This window comes from Mytilus edulis, chromosome 9 (genome assembly GCF_963676685.1).
Source record: "Mytilus edulis chromosome 9, xbMytEdul2.2, whole genome shotgun sequence".
NCBI classification, from domain to species: domain Eukaryota; kingdom Metazoa; phylum Mollusca; class Bivalvia; order Mytilida; family Mytilidae; genus Mytilus; species Mytilus edulis.
In genome coordinates, this window is record NC_092352.1 from 82457858 (window position 1) to 82475987 (window position 18130).

General features: G+C 33.0%; 1 protein-coding gene across 1 annotated transcript in view; it reads left to right on the forward strand.

Annotated features, from left to right (window-relative positions):
* The first annotated feature begins 3701 nt into the window (after window positions 1-3701).
* Window positions 3702-18130, forward strand: part of LOC139489185 (low-density lipoprotein receptor-related protein 2-like) — a 44945-nt gene continuing 30516 nt past the window's right edge. Inside the window, exons 1-5 of the mRNA XM_071275368.1 lie at window positions 3702-3828; window positions 7514-7566; window positions 9221-9358; window positions 12896-13021; window positions 13914-14039. Coding sequence (XP_071131469.1) covers window positions 7518-7566; window positions 9221-9358; window positions 12896-13021; window positions 13914-14039 — 439 coding nt within the window. The 5' untranslated portion in view covers window positions 3702-3828; window positions 7514-7517. The remainder of the gene's footprint in view (window positions 3829-7513; window positions 7567-9220; window positions 9359-12895; window positions 13022-13913; window positions 14040-18130) is intronic.

Below are 18130 nucleotides of genomic sequence, written 5' to 3' on the forward strand. Positions count from 1 at the left end.
ACTCATATATCTAAAACAAACTGACAACGCCTTGGCTAAAAATGAAAAAGACAAACAGAAAAACAATAGTACACACGACACAACATAGAAAACTAAAGAATAAACAACACGAACCCCACCAAAAACTAGGGGTGATCTCAGGTGCTCCGGAAGGGTAAGCAGATCCTGCTCCACATGTGGCACCCGTCGTGTTGCTTATGTGATTACAAATCCGGTAAATAGTCTAATTCGGTAGGTCACATTTAGAGGGAAGGGTATTGTAGTTACGACGTAAGGAACATATCCGATATCATTTGTGAAACGGTTATTCCATAACGGTCAAGCAACTCGTGATGGCGTCCGTAACATTTACGAAGGGATGATTTCAACTTCACCATTTGGAACTCTTGGTTTAATAGCTACCTTGTGAGCAACAACCATCTATCAAGAAAATCATGATAGGAAATGCAAGCACGGGAATATCGTATCAATTGGGAGATATATACCCCGTATACAGGTGCTGCTGGAATGTTGCTACTTAGAAATGGAAAGTTCACAATTGGAAAGCTGAAATCATCTCTTTTGTCGTAAAGTTTTGTTTTCAACCGACCCTCATTGTCAATTTTTATATGTAAGTCAAGATATGAAGCCGACTTAACTGTATCTGTAGTATCCTTTATCTCTAGTTCGATTGGATAGATGCGTTCCACATAGTCACCAAATTTTGAATTGTTTAGTGAAAGAACATCATCTATATAGCGGAAAGTAGAGTTAAAGGATATTGCTAACTTCTTATCTTTCTTCCTAAGAAGTTTCTGCATGAAGTCAGCCTCAAAATAATAAATAAACAAGTCGGCGAGTAGAGGGGCATAGTTTGTTCCCATTGGAATGCCGACGGTCTGTTGAAAAACACGTCCTCCGAACGTAACAAATATGTTGTCAATCAAGAAATCAAGCATCTTGATAATATCAGTTTCAGATAATTTTTTGTTTGAATCAGAGTGATTCTTTACAAAGTAGGATTTATCCCTCCCTAAGACAAGATACTTGTATCTACGTTGGCCATTCTTTTTTATGAAGCAAAGTAATACCAACTCTTTCAATTTGTCTTTTAGTTTGGAATGTGGAATACTTGTGTACAGAGTAGAAAAGTCAAATGTTTAAATACTGTTACAAGAAGAAAGAGAGTTAGATTGTATGTACTCTAAAAAATCTTTTGAATTTTTAAGTACAATGTATCCACATCTGATTCACGTCACCTCTAGAATAGGCAGTTTCACAATAACTTTGAAGCCCGTCTTTGATTGCTGATAAAATAGATGTTAATAATTTAGAAAGAGGTTTCGTGGAGCACTTGGAAGACCCAGCAATATACCGTTGTTTGTAAGGACACTTATGTAGTTTAGGTATCCAATACAGTGATGGAAGATCCAGTTCTTCATCTTTGGTTGAAATTCCAAAGGAACATAGATGAGACCTATGATTATCCAGGATTTCCTCTTTGGTAAGTGTCATGAGGGTATGCTAGTTTTGATTTAAAAATATGTTGATATGAGCGTCACTGGTGAGTCTTATGTAGACAAAACGTGCGTCTGGCGTACTAAATTATAATCCTGGTACATTTGATAACTAACTATACCGTCAATTGTATGTAAATAGTGAATGAAGAAACACCAAGCCACAGAACAAGATCGATTACTACAAATAAAATTGAGTTCTTAACCACACAATGACCATTAAAAGGCGATTTCTGGTACACCAGTCGCAAATGACCAATTCATAAGGAGACAAGTTCTAAAATTGTAAAGGTTTTTGATGTTGACTTGGAAACTGGTTCTGGTTCATATTAAGGTAAACAGAATTTCTTAGTTTATGAGTCATTTTTGTTTGTTTATATATCGGTATTTCAAAAAATATATATAAATATAATACATGACCTATAATGGTTTTTCTTGTACAAATTGTGACCTGGATGGAGAATTGTCCCATTGGCAATCATACCACATCTGTTTATATATATATATAACATATAGTTTGACTATGATGATGAACGGCAAAATATAATCGTCGAATAAAGTAGCATTAACGGATAAAATACCTGGATCCGGGACTGTGTAGCAATGTTTAAAAATATCACTGTACCGAGTAAATCAATAATTAGTTCTACTTTTTTTAGTAGGTTCCTTATTTATATGTCTTAATTGTAGACTCGTGAATCTCAATTGTCAACAATAGTCCTTTATCTAACATGTTTTGTAATACGTCCATGTTCACTGTACCAGAACACAATGTTGTTTGGGGCCACCTGAGTATCTCTTCCGGTTGCGGGAATGTCTTGCTGCGTTGAAGGCCTATTGGTGGTTGTTGGTCGGGTTGTTGTCTGTTTTACATATTCCCAAATTTCATTCTCAATTTTATCAATTTAACCGTGGAAAATATCTGAATGCTTTATTGTAGAATTGTGACGTGATATAAACGTTCTATTAAGAAACAAGAGTATGTTTCGTTCAATTCATATTTTTATAATTACGGATACTATAGAACATTTTCATCCGTGATGCATCTGCACTCTTGATACCATGACAACCACAACCACTACACTACTGTCCATACCAGTTATAGTCGTTCTACGACTTATAATGTTTTTTTTTTAACTTGTAACAGTTGTTAATTTTTCACTGTTGAATTTATTATGTAACTGTTCAAAGCAAATATTGCAATATTTCCCGTTGAACATTTTGGTATGTCCCGCTGTGGTTAATTTATTATCTTAGTAATACTCCCTTGTCTCTCATCTCTTCAAAAAAAAATCGTAACCACCACTAGATACCTGCAATTTCACACGGTACTGTTTAATACATATGTAAAACGTAACTTCATATACCTGTCAGATAAATCGATAAGGCTTCCTAATATATTTCATTTACTGTAACAATTGACACCTTTCAAAATTATCATTAAAACATCTTTTCATAAAAGAGGGACGAAGGATTCCAAAGGGACAGTCAAACACATAAGCTAGTTGTGAAATCATGCATGCATGCAAAGTTATTTCCATAGTTTTACGAATCACATTACTCAGTTTTAATAATGATCAATATACTGTAAAACCAGCGGGATATACACACTGGTCAAACTAATTCCAAATTAAAACTGCTTATTCCCTAGGGTTTATTATATACGTAATGGACACTTATAGAATTTATTTAATTGTTTTTGGGATAATTTTGTTTTTCCAGAATTAAAAATTTTACTTTTTAACCATTTTGATTTCTGAGTCTTGTGTAGACGAAACGCGCGTCTGGCGTACTAACTTATAATCCTGGTACCTTTGATAACTATTCAAATGTTAATTAAAGATCATATACATCATCCTGATAGAATATAGTTTACAAGTAAAAATATCATTAAACGGACGTTAAAAAAAAGAAATAGCACACAAACGATCACAGTATTTTTACAGATTTAAACTGCAGTTATATAATGAATAGACAAATCAACGTGATCAATTAATGGTTATAATTATTAGCTTTTTTACAATAATCCCAGGTTATTTCGATATCAATCTATGTTTTACATTTTTTATTCATAATTGTCAATTAAACTAATACCATTTTTAAAATGTCACCATAGGTGACATTTGAAAGTTTATTATTAATATAAAATTATATCTGAAAAGGCGGATAATGAAGGTAATTGGTATTTAAAGAGATAAGTATTTCAAACCAGGATAATCGGCGGATTTTGATATGTCAGTACCTGGTTGTTAACATTTAAATACGTCTCCTACTCACTTTCTAATTTACTTGAGTATTCACCTCTCGTATGTAAGCTTCTATTCTACATAGTGTGAGTATATTTATCATTTTTAAGTCAAACATTTTTTTAAATTGTTTTTAAGTCTACAGGATATTAAGCAAACTTAAATTAATATCTAAATATAATCTGAGTGAAACAAAAATCAATTGACTTACTCCTACTTGTTTTTAAAAGTTTTACACAGTGTTGCCTTATATGGAACCGTTTGTATTACATAATATAAATTTAATTATTCTGTATAGATTATTATCCAATGCGTTTAAATTAAGGATGTTCACTGTTCTTGTTAGTGACATTTGTCAGATATTTTGCCTCCTATAATTTAAATGATCAATTGCAATTTTAATTTTGCTTGATCATTTCTACTTTTGTTTACATAAATTTATAAACAAATCCTGTTAATAGTCTTATTCGATAGGTCAAATTCATGAAACGGAAGGTGGTTGTAGCTACGACGTAATGAACATATCCGATATCATTTGTTAAACTGTTATTACATAACGATCAACCACTTCGTGATGACGTCCGTTAAATTTACATAGGGATGATTTCAACTTCACCGTTTGAAACTCTTGGTTTAATAGCTTCCTTGTGAGCAGCAACCCTCTATCAATGATAGAAAATCATGATAGAAAATGTAAGAATGGGAATATCGTATCTATTGGGAGATATAAACCCCGTATGCAAGTGCTGCTGGAATGTCGCTACTAAAAAAATGGAAAGTTCACAATTAGAAAGCTGAAATCCTCACTTTTGTCGTAAAGTTTTGTGTTCAACCGACCCTCATTGTCAATTTCTAGATGTTACTCAAAATATGAGATCAACTCAATTGTAAATGTTGTATCCTTTATCTCTCGTTCGATGGGATGAATGCGTTCAACATAGTCACCAAATTTTGAATTATTTAGTGAAAGAACATCATCAATATAGCGGAAAGTAAAGTTCAAGGGATATTGCTAACTTCTTATTTCACTTCCAAAGAAGTTCCTGTATGAAGTCAGCCTCATAATAATAAAGAAACAAGTCGGGGACAAGAGGGGCACAATTGGTTCAAATTGGAATGCCGACAGTCTGTTGGAAAATACGTCCTCCGAACGTAACAAATATATTGTCAATCAAGAAATTAAGCATCTTGATAACGTCAGTTTCAGAGAATTTTTCGTTTGAATCAGATTGATCCTTAACAAAGTAGGATGTATCCTTCCCTAAGACAAGATACTTTTGATCTACGTTGGCTATTTTTTTTATAAAACAAAGCAATACCAACTCTTTCAATTTGTCTTTTAGTTTGGAAGATGAAATACTCGTGTTAGTGGAGAAAAGCCAAATGTTTAAATACTATTAAAATGGAGAAACGAACGGTCTAATCAATATAAATACCAGAAACGAGAAACACGTATGAACTACATATATAGAGAACAACAACTGCACATCAGATCCATTATTTAAGACACGTGCAAACATTTGCAGCGGTATCAACCGTATAAATGGTACCAAACTTTCTCCCTTTTTTAAAAACAATAGTATAACATCACCACATAGAAAGACACACTATCAAATATCAATTGGTAGGCTTAACTCAATCAAAAACGCAAATTAACACACACTGGACGAATAAATTTGATATGTGATATCTGCAGGCAAATACATAGTTAATAAAATATTATAATGGATCCATAATTAAGGTGAAAAGTAGATAAACAAGTTTACCTAATTATTAATTGATTTTGTATTTTTCCTGTGTCAAAGATCAAATGTATTCGTTCAGTGTACTAGCTATATAGTATGTTCACTTGTGTGAATATGTCTTTTGTTTGAGTTAAGCCATTTCAATTGATATTTAATAGTGTACCTTTCTCTGTTGTGATGTTATTCTATTGTTTCGTACAAGGAGGAAGGTTGGAATTTATCGAAACATTAAAACCCACTGGATTTATTTTCACCTGTCCTATGTCAGGATTATGATGTTCGGTACACACTGGTCAAACTAATTCCAAATTTAAACTGCTTATTCCCTAGGGTTTATTGTATACGTAATGGATACTTATAGAATTCATTTAATTGTTTTGAGCTCTTTTTTGGGGGGATAATTTTGTTCATCCAAAATAAAAATTTTACCTTTTTAACCATTTTGATTTCTGAGTCTTATGTAGACGAAACGCGCATCTGGTGTACTAACTTATAATCCTGGTACCTATGATAACTATTCAAATGTTAATCAAAAGTCATAAGGGTTAGTCCGTTGCTGTGTGTGTTATATTTTGATGTTGTGTCGTTGTTCTCCTCTAATATGTAATGCGTTTCCCTCAGTTTTGATTTGTTACCCCGATTTTTTTTTGTCCATAGATTTATGAGTTTTGAGCAGCGGTATACTACTGTTGCCTTTATTTATATACATCATCCTGATAGAATATAGTTTACAATTAAAGATATTGAAAAAGAAATATCACACACACGATTACAGTATTTTTACAGATTTATACTGCAGTTGTATATAATGATTAGTCAAATCAACGTGATCAATTAACGGTTATAATTATTAGGTTTTTTACATTAATTCCAGGTTATTTCGATGTCAATCTATCTGTTACATTTTTTATTCATAATTGTCAATTAAACTAATACCATTTTTAAAATGGTCACCATAGGTGACATTTGAAAGTTTATTATTTAAATAAATTTATATCTGAAAAGGCGGATAATGAAGGTAATTGGTATTTAAAGAGATAAGTATTTCAAACCAGGATAATTGGCGGATTTTGAAATGTCAGTACCTGGTTGTTAACATTTAAAAACGTCTCCTACTCACTTCTAATTTACTTGAGTATTCACCTTTCGTATGTAAAAAAAAGGTTTTACACGGTTTTGCCTTATATGGAACCGTTTGTATTACATAACATAAATGTAAATATTCTGTATAGATTATTATCCAATGCGTTTAATTTAAGGTTGTGATGTTATTCTATTGTATCGTATAAGGAGGAAGGTTTGTATTTTTTAAAACATTTAAATCCACTGGATTTATTTTCACCTGTCCTATGTCAGGATTATAATGTTCGGTAGTTGTCGTTTGTTAATGTGGTTCATAAGTGTTTCTCAGTTCTCTTTTTTTTTATTTATATTAGTGCGTTGGTTATCCCGTTTGAATGGTTTTACACTAGTCATTAAAAGAGCCCGTTATAGTTTCCTGTTCAGGGTGAACTAAGGCTCTGTGTTAAAGACCGTACTTTGATCTATACTGGTTTTCTTTAAAAATTGTGACTTGGATGTAGAGTTGTCTCATTGACACTCATACCACATCTTCTTATATCTAACAGGTTTAAAAAAAATGATTTTTTTTTTGTGGTTAACATATCCTAAGTATATTTTCTCTTATATCAGAAACCTTAGTTATATTGTGATAGATATCATGAGCTCATAGGAAAAACATGTGATATTATAACAGAACGTCAAAAGCAGACTTGTTACAAAATATTGCAGTTTGCATATTAAAATTTTTATCATGTCATGTATTCGAATTGTTTGAAATTTAGTTTTACTTTGTATCATTTACATTATCACAATGTATCAGTTGTATCACGACTTGATAACTTTTTCAATGTTAATCAAATCGATATAAACATTATTATACAATGTATGAAACAGACTTGAAAAGAAATAACAGTGAATGCTGTAGTTCTTTATCATGTTACCTTTATACAATTATTTTTCACAGGGCAATGGAAATATATCCTTTCTTTGTTGTGTTGTTTTTGACTGCAATAAGAGGTAACGTATATTTTTGCGAAGCTAAACTTAAATCATTGTTTTCATATTATAAATGTATCATGTTCAATTGCAAGTACAATCGTATTTGGTCGAAGTAAGCTAACTGATAAACGAAACGATTTTAAGAAGACTCATACATACTAGGATCAATAATGTATACCCTTGTGACAACTATCATTTAAATGCAAGGATTGTCTCATAATTATAGCCTACGAAATCCTTTTATTCACCAATAAAACTATCTCCCATGGTTACCGTGTTAATACTGATGCCTTTTGTTATCTATTATTCATGTGTTTCCTTGCCAAATACGTTCTGCTATTTATTTGTATTGTTGTTCTGTATTATTATGTTGTCATTTTAATGTTATATTTAACAATGCCATCAAAGTGCGATGTTTGACATGTCACAAAACCATGTTCAACTTACCATTTTTTTCTTTAAAAATGTCCTGTACCAATTCAGGAAAATGACCATTGTTATATCATAGTTCGTTTCTGTGTGTGTAACATTTTTACGTTGTGTTTCCATTGTGTCTTTTGTTTTCTCCTATTTTCTATTGTGAATTCACATTACTATAAGACGTGTCACGGTACTTTTCTATCCCAAATTCATGTATTTGGTTTTGATGTTATATTCGTTATTCTCATCGGATTTTGTCTAATGCTTAGTCCGTTGCTGTATGTGTTACATTTTAATGTTGTGTCGTAGTTCTCCTCTAATATTTGATGCGTTTCCCTCAGTTTTAGTTTGTTACCCAGATTTTGTTTTTTGTCCATAGATGTATGAGTTTTGAACAGCGGTATACTAGTGTTGCTTTTATTTATGTAATGAGCTGATTTAATACTACCTTACGATGCCAACGTAGTCATGTGCAAACATTCTACCATCGGCCGAATGTGAAAAAGTCTTCCAAATCTAGATCGCCTTCTGGAAGCTTCATTGACTTTCTATCACATCTTAACCATCCGCTAAGGAAACATTGCACTATAACTATTATTTGCCAATCTTACCAATTTAAGTATTCACTTTCTACTTACGCATCACGATTTGTGGGTTTTTTTTTTGCGGTAAATTCAATATTTTTGATCTAAGTCAAATCGAAGTAGTTTTAGGTATAAAATGTTCGAGTGTTCATATCCATACGTCTCTCTTTTTTAATCACACATAGATAATCATTAGCAGACTACTTGAAAAAAAACACACGGGTGCTAGCTGCTAAGAAAATTCAATCCTACAAATATACATGTACTTGTGGTTTCACCTAGTAACGACAGATTAACCACGATTCCGACAATACGTTGAAGAAAAAAGGATTTCCTTCAATAAACTTGGGCAAATGTTGGCTCGGAGAACGTGAAGTCTGTTCCTGAGTATAAAAATAGTATTGATTTTATATTACCTTTAAGACTCAATCTTCATATACTCAGACTGTTGATAACCTAACAAATAAATGACATTAAGATCCTAAAACTCAAATGGTGCCCCCCCCCCCCAAATAAAAAAAGAAAAAAAATTCACAGTCCCCTATCCCGAAAATAAAAAAAAGTATAACAAAGTAAAACATTATCTATTCTCATTGACATTTATTCTCTATACCAAATATCACTTGTATTAAGATATGATGCAATCGATAATTGTGATAACTTAACAGATGGGTCGACGGACAGTATTCCTCCAGGAGAATGTAGAGAATGTTCAGACGGTTCTGGCTGTGTATATAGATATCAATTCTGTAATGGCTGGAATAAATGTGACAATGGGGAGGATGAAAACGAAGATATATGTAGAGGTAAGAAGGTTTAATGTTTATCTGTAAAGATAATCTGTAATGTGTTTATAAAATAATTGTGTATTTGTAAATTCCATTTCATCTTTTTCTAGGTTTCTTGTGCTGTTCATATTGATCTTTTTATTGAACAAATGAATTTATATGACGTATAAAAAATTGATAATTCATATCAATGGAATAATGAATTTGGAATAAATTATAATTCATGTACGCATCGCTTTTAATTCTAATATGACGTTCTTCGTTCGCTTTGTTAACAAACCCGTGCTTTAAATCCAGTACAAATTGTTTGCACATGGGTATATTGACTTATTCAGAATAATGAATCTTATTAAATCATCATGCACTTAATATATTTTTTTAACATGGATGTGAAGTTAGCAGCCGGCCATTCGTTATTCGATATTCGATGTTCCATATCCAACTGGCGATTCGATATTCAAATTTAGTTAAAACTCATAATATAGTAATTTATAACATTAAAAGCATGCTTTTCATGGTTGAGAGGAGTGAAACGATACGTAAGAAATCGTTTAATTACCCCTAGGCCTGCAAGATGTCTTAAACACTCGTTTTCCTCGAATATAAACCCTTCTCAATGCTTTGTGTAAGCTGCATGTAATTTAGATTTTTATCAATAAAATGACATCAAAAGTGTAATTTATATATAACATTTCTTAAAACAAAAACAGAACCGACCACTCTAGAAACATTTAGAAATATAAAAAGGAACATATGGAAAGCCCCTTCAGTTGAAATATATAGCAGAAAACTTGAGACCGCTTAAATGACTAAAAGACCCCCTGTTCTTTCAATGTCCATGAAATTCGATGAATTAATATTAGACGGATTGAGATATCAAGGGCTCTCACCATAGCCCAGTGCCCTTTGTCCTGGAATAATTTTGACAATTTCTAGCTGAAAAGTGGCAATCTAAGTCTTCCGTAGATATCGAAGATCACAATATTCTGAGAAATCCTTTTCATACAATCTTTATATATACAGAGTCTAACAATTCGTCGAATTTCATGGACATTAGAAGAACAGGGGGTATCATCGTCTTTTAACCGGTCTCAGGTAGTTTTTCACCATATATTTAAAATATTCAACTGACACTTTGGGCCCTCCGTAAACATAGAATACCGGAAGTGTACCCAAATTCCTTAAGTAACGTTTGTAACTACCCACTAATCAAATTTCTTCAGAGTATTAGAAAGATTAGGAGATCAGGGGGTTCTCAACATTGCCCTGTGTCCTTTGTCCTAAAATTTTGATAATTTGTTGCTGAAAAGTGACAATCTATGCCCTCCGTAGATATCGAAGATAACATTGTTCTTATAGAAAATTTATATATACAGAGTATATGTATTACTGAAGTTTATAGACATTGTAAGACGAGGGTATCAGGTAGGTTTCCGCTAGATATTTGTTTTTTGTGCTTTCCATAAATTTATGTTTTTTCTATAAATATTTCATAGTTTTTCTTTTTGTTATAATAGATATCTATATAACATGAAGCAAATATCCAGCTTCAAGGGTTTGTATTCGAAGACAAAGAGAAATTATGACAGCTTGAAATGTCATTAAACGATTTCCTACATACCTAATCAGTCCTCTAAACTCTGAAAATCATGTTTTTAATGTTATCAAGTATTTATTTTTTTTATGATTTTCAACTTAATTTTGAATATCGAACCGACTGCTTGCAGCCGGTAAGATATTAAATATCGAATTACGAACCGGCTGCTACTTCCGATATTTTAATGATATATTGGCTCTCAATAATGACGTCTTCAGTATGTATACTTAAGAAATTTATCTTGATGAACTTACTTCAAATAAAGCTTATACTAACAATGACCACTGCTCTTTCCTCGATCTTGATAGCTATATCAATAAAGGGAAGCTTAATACAAAAATTTATGATAAAAGAGATGATTTTTCATTTCCTATCGTTAATTATCCAATTTTGAGATGGTGACGTCCCTTGTCACCATCTTATGGTGTTTATATATCTAAACTTGTACGATTCGCTTGTGGATGTAACAACGTACTAGATTTTAGCGAGAGAAATTTATGTATTACTGAAAAATTATTACACCAGGGTTTTCGATATCACAAACTAGTCAAAACATTTACTAAATTTTATCATCGGTATAACATGTATAAGGACATCATTCATAAATATAGTTCAACATGCAGACTTCTTATACGTTCAGGTATTTCACATCCAATATTTTATAGAAATATTCTTTATAAAGCACAAAAATGTCAGTATTCACCTCAGAAACTAACAAAACCTTTAAACAGACTTATTAAAAAGGGATATAGTTACGATACTGTTGTCAGGTCATTAAAGATTGCATATTTTGGTTTAACTAATCACATTTATTAAAAAAAAGCAGTTGTTGGCATGACACGGGTTATGTTCTTCTCATATATTTTATGATAGTATGATACTAAACCCCTAACGAGAGGGATTGTGCATGAACTACATATGGTGACGACATAATCTTTCAATTAGTTTAATTGAGGTCTGGAGCTGGCATGTCAGTTAACTATAAGTAGTCTGTTGTTATTTATGTATTATTGTCATTCTATTTTTTGTTGGTTAAATCTTCTGGAATCGGACTCGGACTTCGTTTACTTTTCTACATTGGCTAGAGGAATGGGGGGAGGATTGAGATCCCATAAACATGTTAAACCCCGCCGCAATTTTGCGCTGGTCCCAAATCAAGAGCCCTGGCCTTTGTTAGTTTTGCATGATTTTGTATTTTAGTTTCTTGTGTATAATTCGGAGTTTAGTATGACGTCTATTGTCACTGTACTAATATACATATTTTTTAAGGGGCAAACTGAAGAACGCCCACGGGTGCGGGAGTTTCTTGCTACATTGAAGACCCATTGGTTGCCTTCGGCTGTTGTCTGCTCTTTGGTCGGGTTGTTGTCGCTTTGACATATTCTTCATTTCCTTTCTCAATTTTATGACCTACATACGAAAACCTTTCATCCTGGCTGTTCAAACTCCCTCTTAAATATCACAGTGCAAGCCTTTTGCTTCTTTACAAAGAAACAAGGGAGGTTCATGGAAGAGCCTACACAACCGTTTTTAAACTTATGCTTATCGGACATATAAATTACCTTTATTGTTCTATTCAGAATCCAAATAATTGATGCAAGCTATACTTTATTGTAGTTTTAACATGGGTAGGCATTATATTCGTGTTATGTTAGTTCTCTCTATCGCTCGGGCAAAAATAATCACGAATATATTGCCTACTCATGTTAAAACCACAATAAAGTATAGCTAGCATCAATTATTTCTTAATTATATTAAGAAATTCATATATTTTTCAGGGATTTCAGCAATATAACATTTCATTAAAAAAACGTTTTAGAAAGTTACATACACGATGTATCATGCTCATTGAAACTGATTACCCGGCTATGGGTGTGACATCGCATGTCTTTACCGAAAATTTATGTTATAGACTATTTAAATCAAGTTACTCATTTATTTTATTGTTTTTGTTCTAGAATTGGATTGTGAAAAAGGTGAAATGAAATGTGCAGACGGGATAGATTGTTTTCCTGAGTATACTTTATGTAATTACCGCGGCTACTGTAAAGATGATTCTGATGAAGATCCGGAAATGTGCAAAAGTACGTACACTTTCTGCAGGCTGCTTTTACTGGATAACATAATTTAAAAAATGACGAATTCTTCTGAATACATATATGAAGATGTGGCATGAGTGCCAATGAGACAACTCTCCATTCAAATACTAATTTATAAAAGTAAACCATTATAGGTCAATGTACGGCCTTCAACACGGAGTATATATAGGCTCACACCGAACAACAAGCTATACAGGGACCCAAAATTACTAGTGTAAAACCATTCAAACGGGAAAATCCAGGGTCTAAAGTCTTCATATATCAAGGAATAGTAAAGGTTTCTTTAACATTTTTGTTTATAGATATTGGAAGATGTAGTGTGAGTGCCAATGCGACAATTTTCCATCTAAATACAATTTATAAAAGTAAATCATTATAGCTCAATGTTCGGCCTTCAACACTTATCATTGGCTCACACCGAACAATAATCTATAATTAATAGGTCCCAAAATTACTAGGGTAAAACAATTCAAACGGGAACACCAACGGTCTAAAGTCTTGATATATCAAGAAATGATAAAAACCAAGCATTGTTTTTGGAAAGTGATTTCCACCAAGAACAGAGTCAGCAACGTAACTGCAACAGGAACGTACTTTTGAACTGTTTTACTAAAATATGTACGCATAGTTGACATGCCAAGTGTTATGTTAAGGACGGGAAACTGTGTCATTCTGTAAAGTCTTCGTAAAACTACATATGGTAACATGTATGGTAACATGTTTATCAAGTCATTGATAAAGGCAACAGTAGTATACCGCTGTTAGAAACATTGAAATACTATCGCAGTGTATAGTATTTTATTATTAATGTTATTTTGATACGTAAATCCATTACTGTTATTATCAAATCGCCTTATTGCCTCTACCTTTCCAATAGATCGAACGTGTCCGACTGATACAACAAAGTGCAGTGATGGTATTGAATGCTTTTCACAAGACGATCGCTGTAATGGTAACGCTTTGTGCAAAACTGGTGATGATGAAGATATAGAAATGTGCAAAGGTTTGTTCTTAATTACAAAATGTGAATATTAATTTTGTATTTTGTCTTAGAGGTTCAAACAATATAGTTTTTTAACATTCACACTTATCATATACAAGTTAGGATGGTAGGTGACACATTTATAATATTTAACTTGACTCGTTTAATGGTCATAAAATTTGTGACAAAATGTGTATCCTGAAATACACAAATTTAAAAACACTTGAACATGTTGAATCACACACTTTATAGTAAAATTTTATTGGGCATATAACAGTTTGTCAATTTTCATCATTGAGAAGCTTAATATTGCCATAATAATAGAACATCATAAAAACGCTCAGTATATTTTTACACAAGGGATTATTTAGTTTTACCTACTTTCGAATGCATCCGGATGTGACGTATTATAATTTGATGGTATTACACCCAAAGAAGACTTTCTGTTGAATAAACTGAATGTGACTTATTTTACTTTTAAATACTGTTTTTTTAAGCATTCATCTACCTTCAAACAGTTGTATATTATACAAAAGATGACTTTATGATGATACTACCACTAAATTATCTCTGTGTCTCCCTCATAAAGTCAAAAACTTTCTTCATAATATCAATGTTTTAGGCTAATAAATATTTAGGGGGGACGTTTCACTCATTTAGGATAGAAATGTTAGAATAGATACAGTATTTGAACTGAATGAACTATTAATATAAAGTTTACAGCCTACAAGGATGTTTCAATACGTTCTTATGTCAAATTTATAAATGTATGCCGTGTGCCCGAGAGGGACATACACAGCTTCTCTGTTAGCTAGTGAATAATTAGTTTATACTGCTTTAAATAGTATTTCACTTACTTATAATGATATATTTAGAAAAAATATTTTTATTAGGAAACATTTTCTATGATAGCAGAATATACAAAATAAGGAGAAGAATATCCCCAAAATAATAAGTATGGCTTGTTCTGTCAACTTATAATCATTGAGTCCTATTTCGTAAAAGGTGTTTTGCAAACTCAATCTACACAGAATATTTCATTTTTTGTAAAATTTCACCTAAAAAACAAGAGATGGTTTAAACACGTGACAGACCATAGGGATAAAAAGGTGTATGTACAGTACCCCCCCCCCCCCCCCCCCCCGCACCCATATTATGTATATTACAACCATTGATTTTCTCCTTTTTGGAAATTTGAATCCTCAATGCTCTTCAGCTTCGGACTTGCTTGACTTTATAAGTATTTTGATATGAACGTCACTGATGAGACTAAGTTCGACGAAACGCGCGTCTGGCGTACTAAATAATTATCCTGGTATCTTTGAAAGCTATTGTTCAAACAAATTTAGGAGATGAGGCATGAGTGCCCATGCGACTCACCATCGAAGTCACAATTGTAAAAACTTAACCATTATAAGTCATAGTACAGCCTTAAACACTGCGTTTTGCTCCGTAACAATAAACAATGTTCAAATTAACAGTAAATAACGTGTATAAATATTTTGATAAAATGCTGAACTACAAGATATATACTTATTGTCGATTTTGATGGCGAATGAATAAATGCCAAGCCCGTCATTGTTCTTGCAAGATGTTTTCTGTCTTTTAGAAATCTGATACATAGAGCACTTTTCAACTGTTTCAAAGTCGGTGCTTTTGCTGGCATGTAACACTTCTAGTTAACCAGATAATGGAGAGGAGGTGGTTTATGTTGTCCAAAAATGCTGTACTCAACGGTTGTCGATTTCTGCTGTATTTCGTTCGTTTTCGTCATGTTTTTTTCATACATAAGGTCATCAGGTTGATAGTTTAAATTCATTTAAATTAGTCAAATAGGGACATTTAAAACCCTCTATACAGTTTGGGTTTTGCTCATGAAGACCATACGTAAACATATATATATATAAAAGTCTATAAAAACGACCAACCAGCAAATTTACTATGTACCGGATCGTCTAGAATAGGCGATACTATGCAGATAAGGAAAAAATTATATCAGTCTAAAGATTTGCACAACGGTACTGATATAAGATGTTATAATACGAAAATGTTGTTATTAAATCGTGCTGACAAATATTTCGGCTCAACAAATGGCCTTCTTCAAGTGTCACAAGTTTTAACAATACTGATACATAATGTATAAGGTGTAAAAATAGATCAGTAATAATACAGGTAAGTTTTGGTCGATTGATTTTAATCCAAAAGCCTGAATATCATAATATAAACAAAACACTATAAATCAATATACGTGACTGTGTATATTAACAATAAAAATGAGTGAAAAAACAAAAACGCTAGTATTTCTTATTGATGCCGTTTGGATGATGTACATTAAGTTCTTTTATCCAAAAGCTTTCCCGAACCTGTCGCTGGGCATCACTCCAGTGAATATTCTGTTCAATCACTAGAATTTTCATGCGGTTAAAGTCATCAGGTTTGTGACCCGACTGTCTGAAGTGCTGAGAAACTGGGAGAAGTGGCTTCTTAGAGATATCACTCCTATGGCCATTGAGGCGTTTGTGGAAAGGCTGCTTTGACTCACCAACATATTGGAGGCCACAAACCGAACATTCTAGTATGTAAATAACATTCATACTTTTGCAGGTAACATTGCAAAATATCTTATAGTTGTTTTCGGTTGCCTTACTGTGAAATGTTGATGAATGCTGCATCTGTAGGCAGCATTTGCAGCGTTTTTCTTCACACGAACGACATTCTCCAGAAGTACTTCTATTATCAGACACTTCAGCCCGCACCAGCAGGTTCCGCAGACTACTAGGTTGCCTAAAAGCTATCATTGGAGGCTGGGGAAAAATCTTGGATAGTTTGGAATTCTTTTCAACTGATTTCCAATGCTCACGAATGACACCAAAGCTGTTTTTGAGAGATGGGTGGTAAGTAAGAACACATGGAGTCCTTTTATTTTTCTTTTTAACTTTGTATTCCAATAGTTCACTCCTGGGAATTGATCCCGCTTTCTGAAAGCTTTTTTTGATATTTCTGTGTTTGTAGCCCCTTTTCTTCAAGCGAGTTTCAAGTTGACGTAGTTGTCTTTTAGTTGTTTCTGTGTTGGAACATATTCGCTTGACTCTAAGTGCCTGACTGTATGGAATGCTCTTGGTAAGATGAGCAGGATGGCAACTTTTAGGGGACAAATATTGTTGAGTGTCAGTGGGTTTAGAATATAAATCTGTAGATATGATGCCCTCTGTGAGCGAACTTGAAGTATCGAGGAAGGCGATTTTGGATTTAGACTTCTCATGAGTAAATTTGATACCAGGATGTATGTTGTTGGCATGAGTGATAAAAGTATCTAAATCCTCGTCGCTTTTATTCCATTTCATATCCACATCATCTATAAATCTAAACCAGGAAAGCGGTTTTTCGATGGAAGTTTCAAGGAGTTGTTTCTCTAATTTGCCCATAAATATGTTGGCATATGACGGAGCCATTTTGGTGCCCATGGCAGTTCCATTTACTTGCAAATAATGATCTCCATCAAAAGTGAAGTTGTTTTTCTTAAGTACCAGCGTGAGCATTTTGACCAGGCATTCGGTAGGTGGATATTTCACTGGAATGGAATTCCAAACTTCTTTACATGCATCGATGCCATCTGCATGTGGAATATTAGTGTAGAGGGAGGTGACATCCATGGAAACAAGAGTCGTGTCGGAGGGGAGTGGATTTAAGGCCTGCATTTTTCTTAGATAATCGGTTGTATCTTTGATGTGAGATGGTAAGTCTTCAACATGTTGACGAAGATGGAAGTCAACAAATTCCGTTGGATGACCGTTCGCTGAAACTATAGGTCTTCCTGGGTTATTGGCCTTATGAATTTTAGGTAAAAGATAAAATCTGCCCGGTTTTAGATTTTTTGGTTTCAAATATTCAAGAGTTTAAAAATATCTTTGTAGCTTGACGTTTTTGTGTAAAAGTTTAATATATTGATTGATGGGGTATATACAACATATTTTTGCCGTTTACTGTACATAACAATTTTTAAATCTAAACAAATAGTTGGTTTAGTTAAATAGAATGAAATTCCTGATTTATTCCTCTGGTTTTGGGTAGAACTGTTTTTCATCCCTCTCATTAAGTCCATCAGGTTCCAG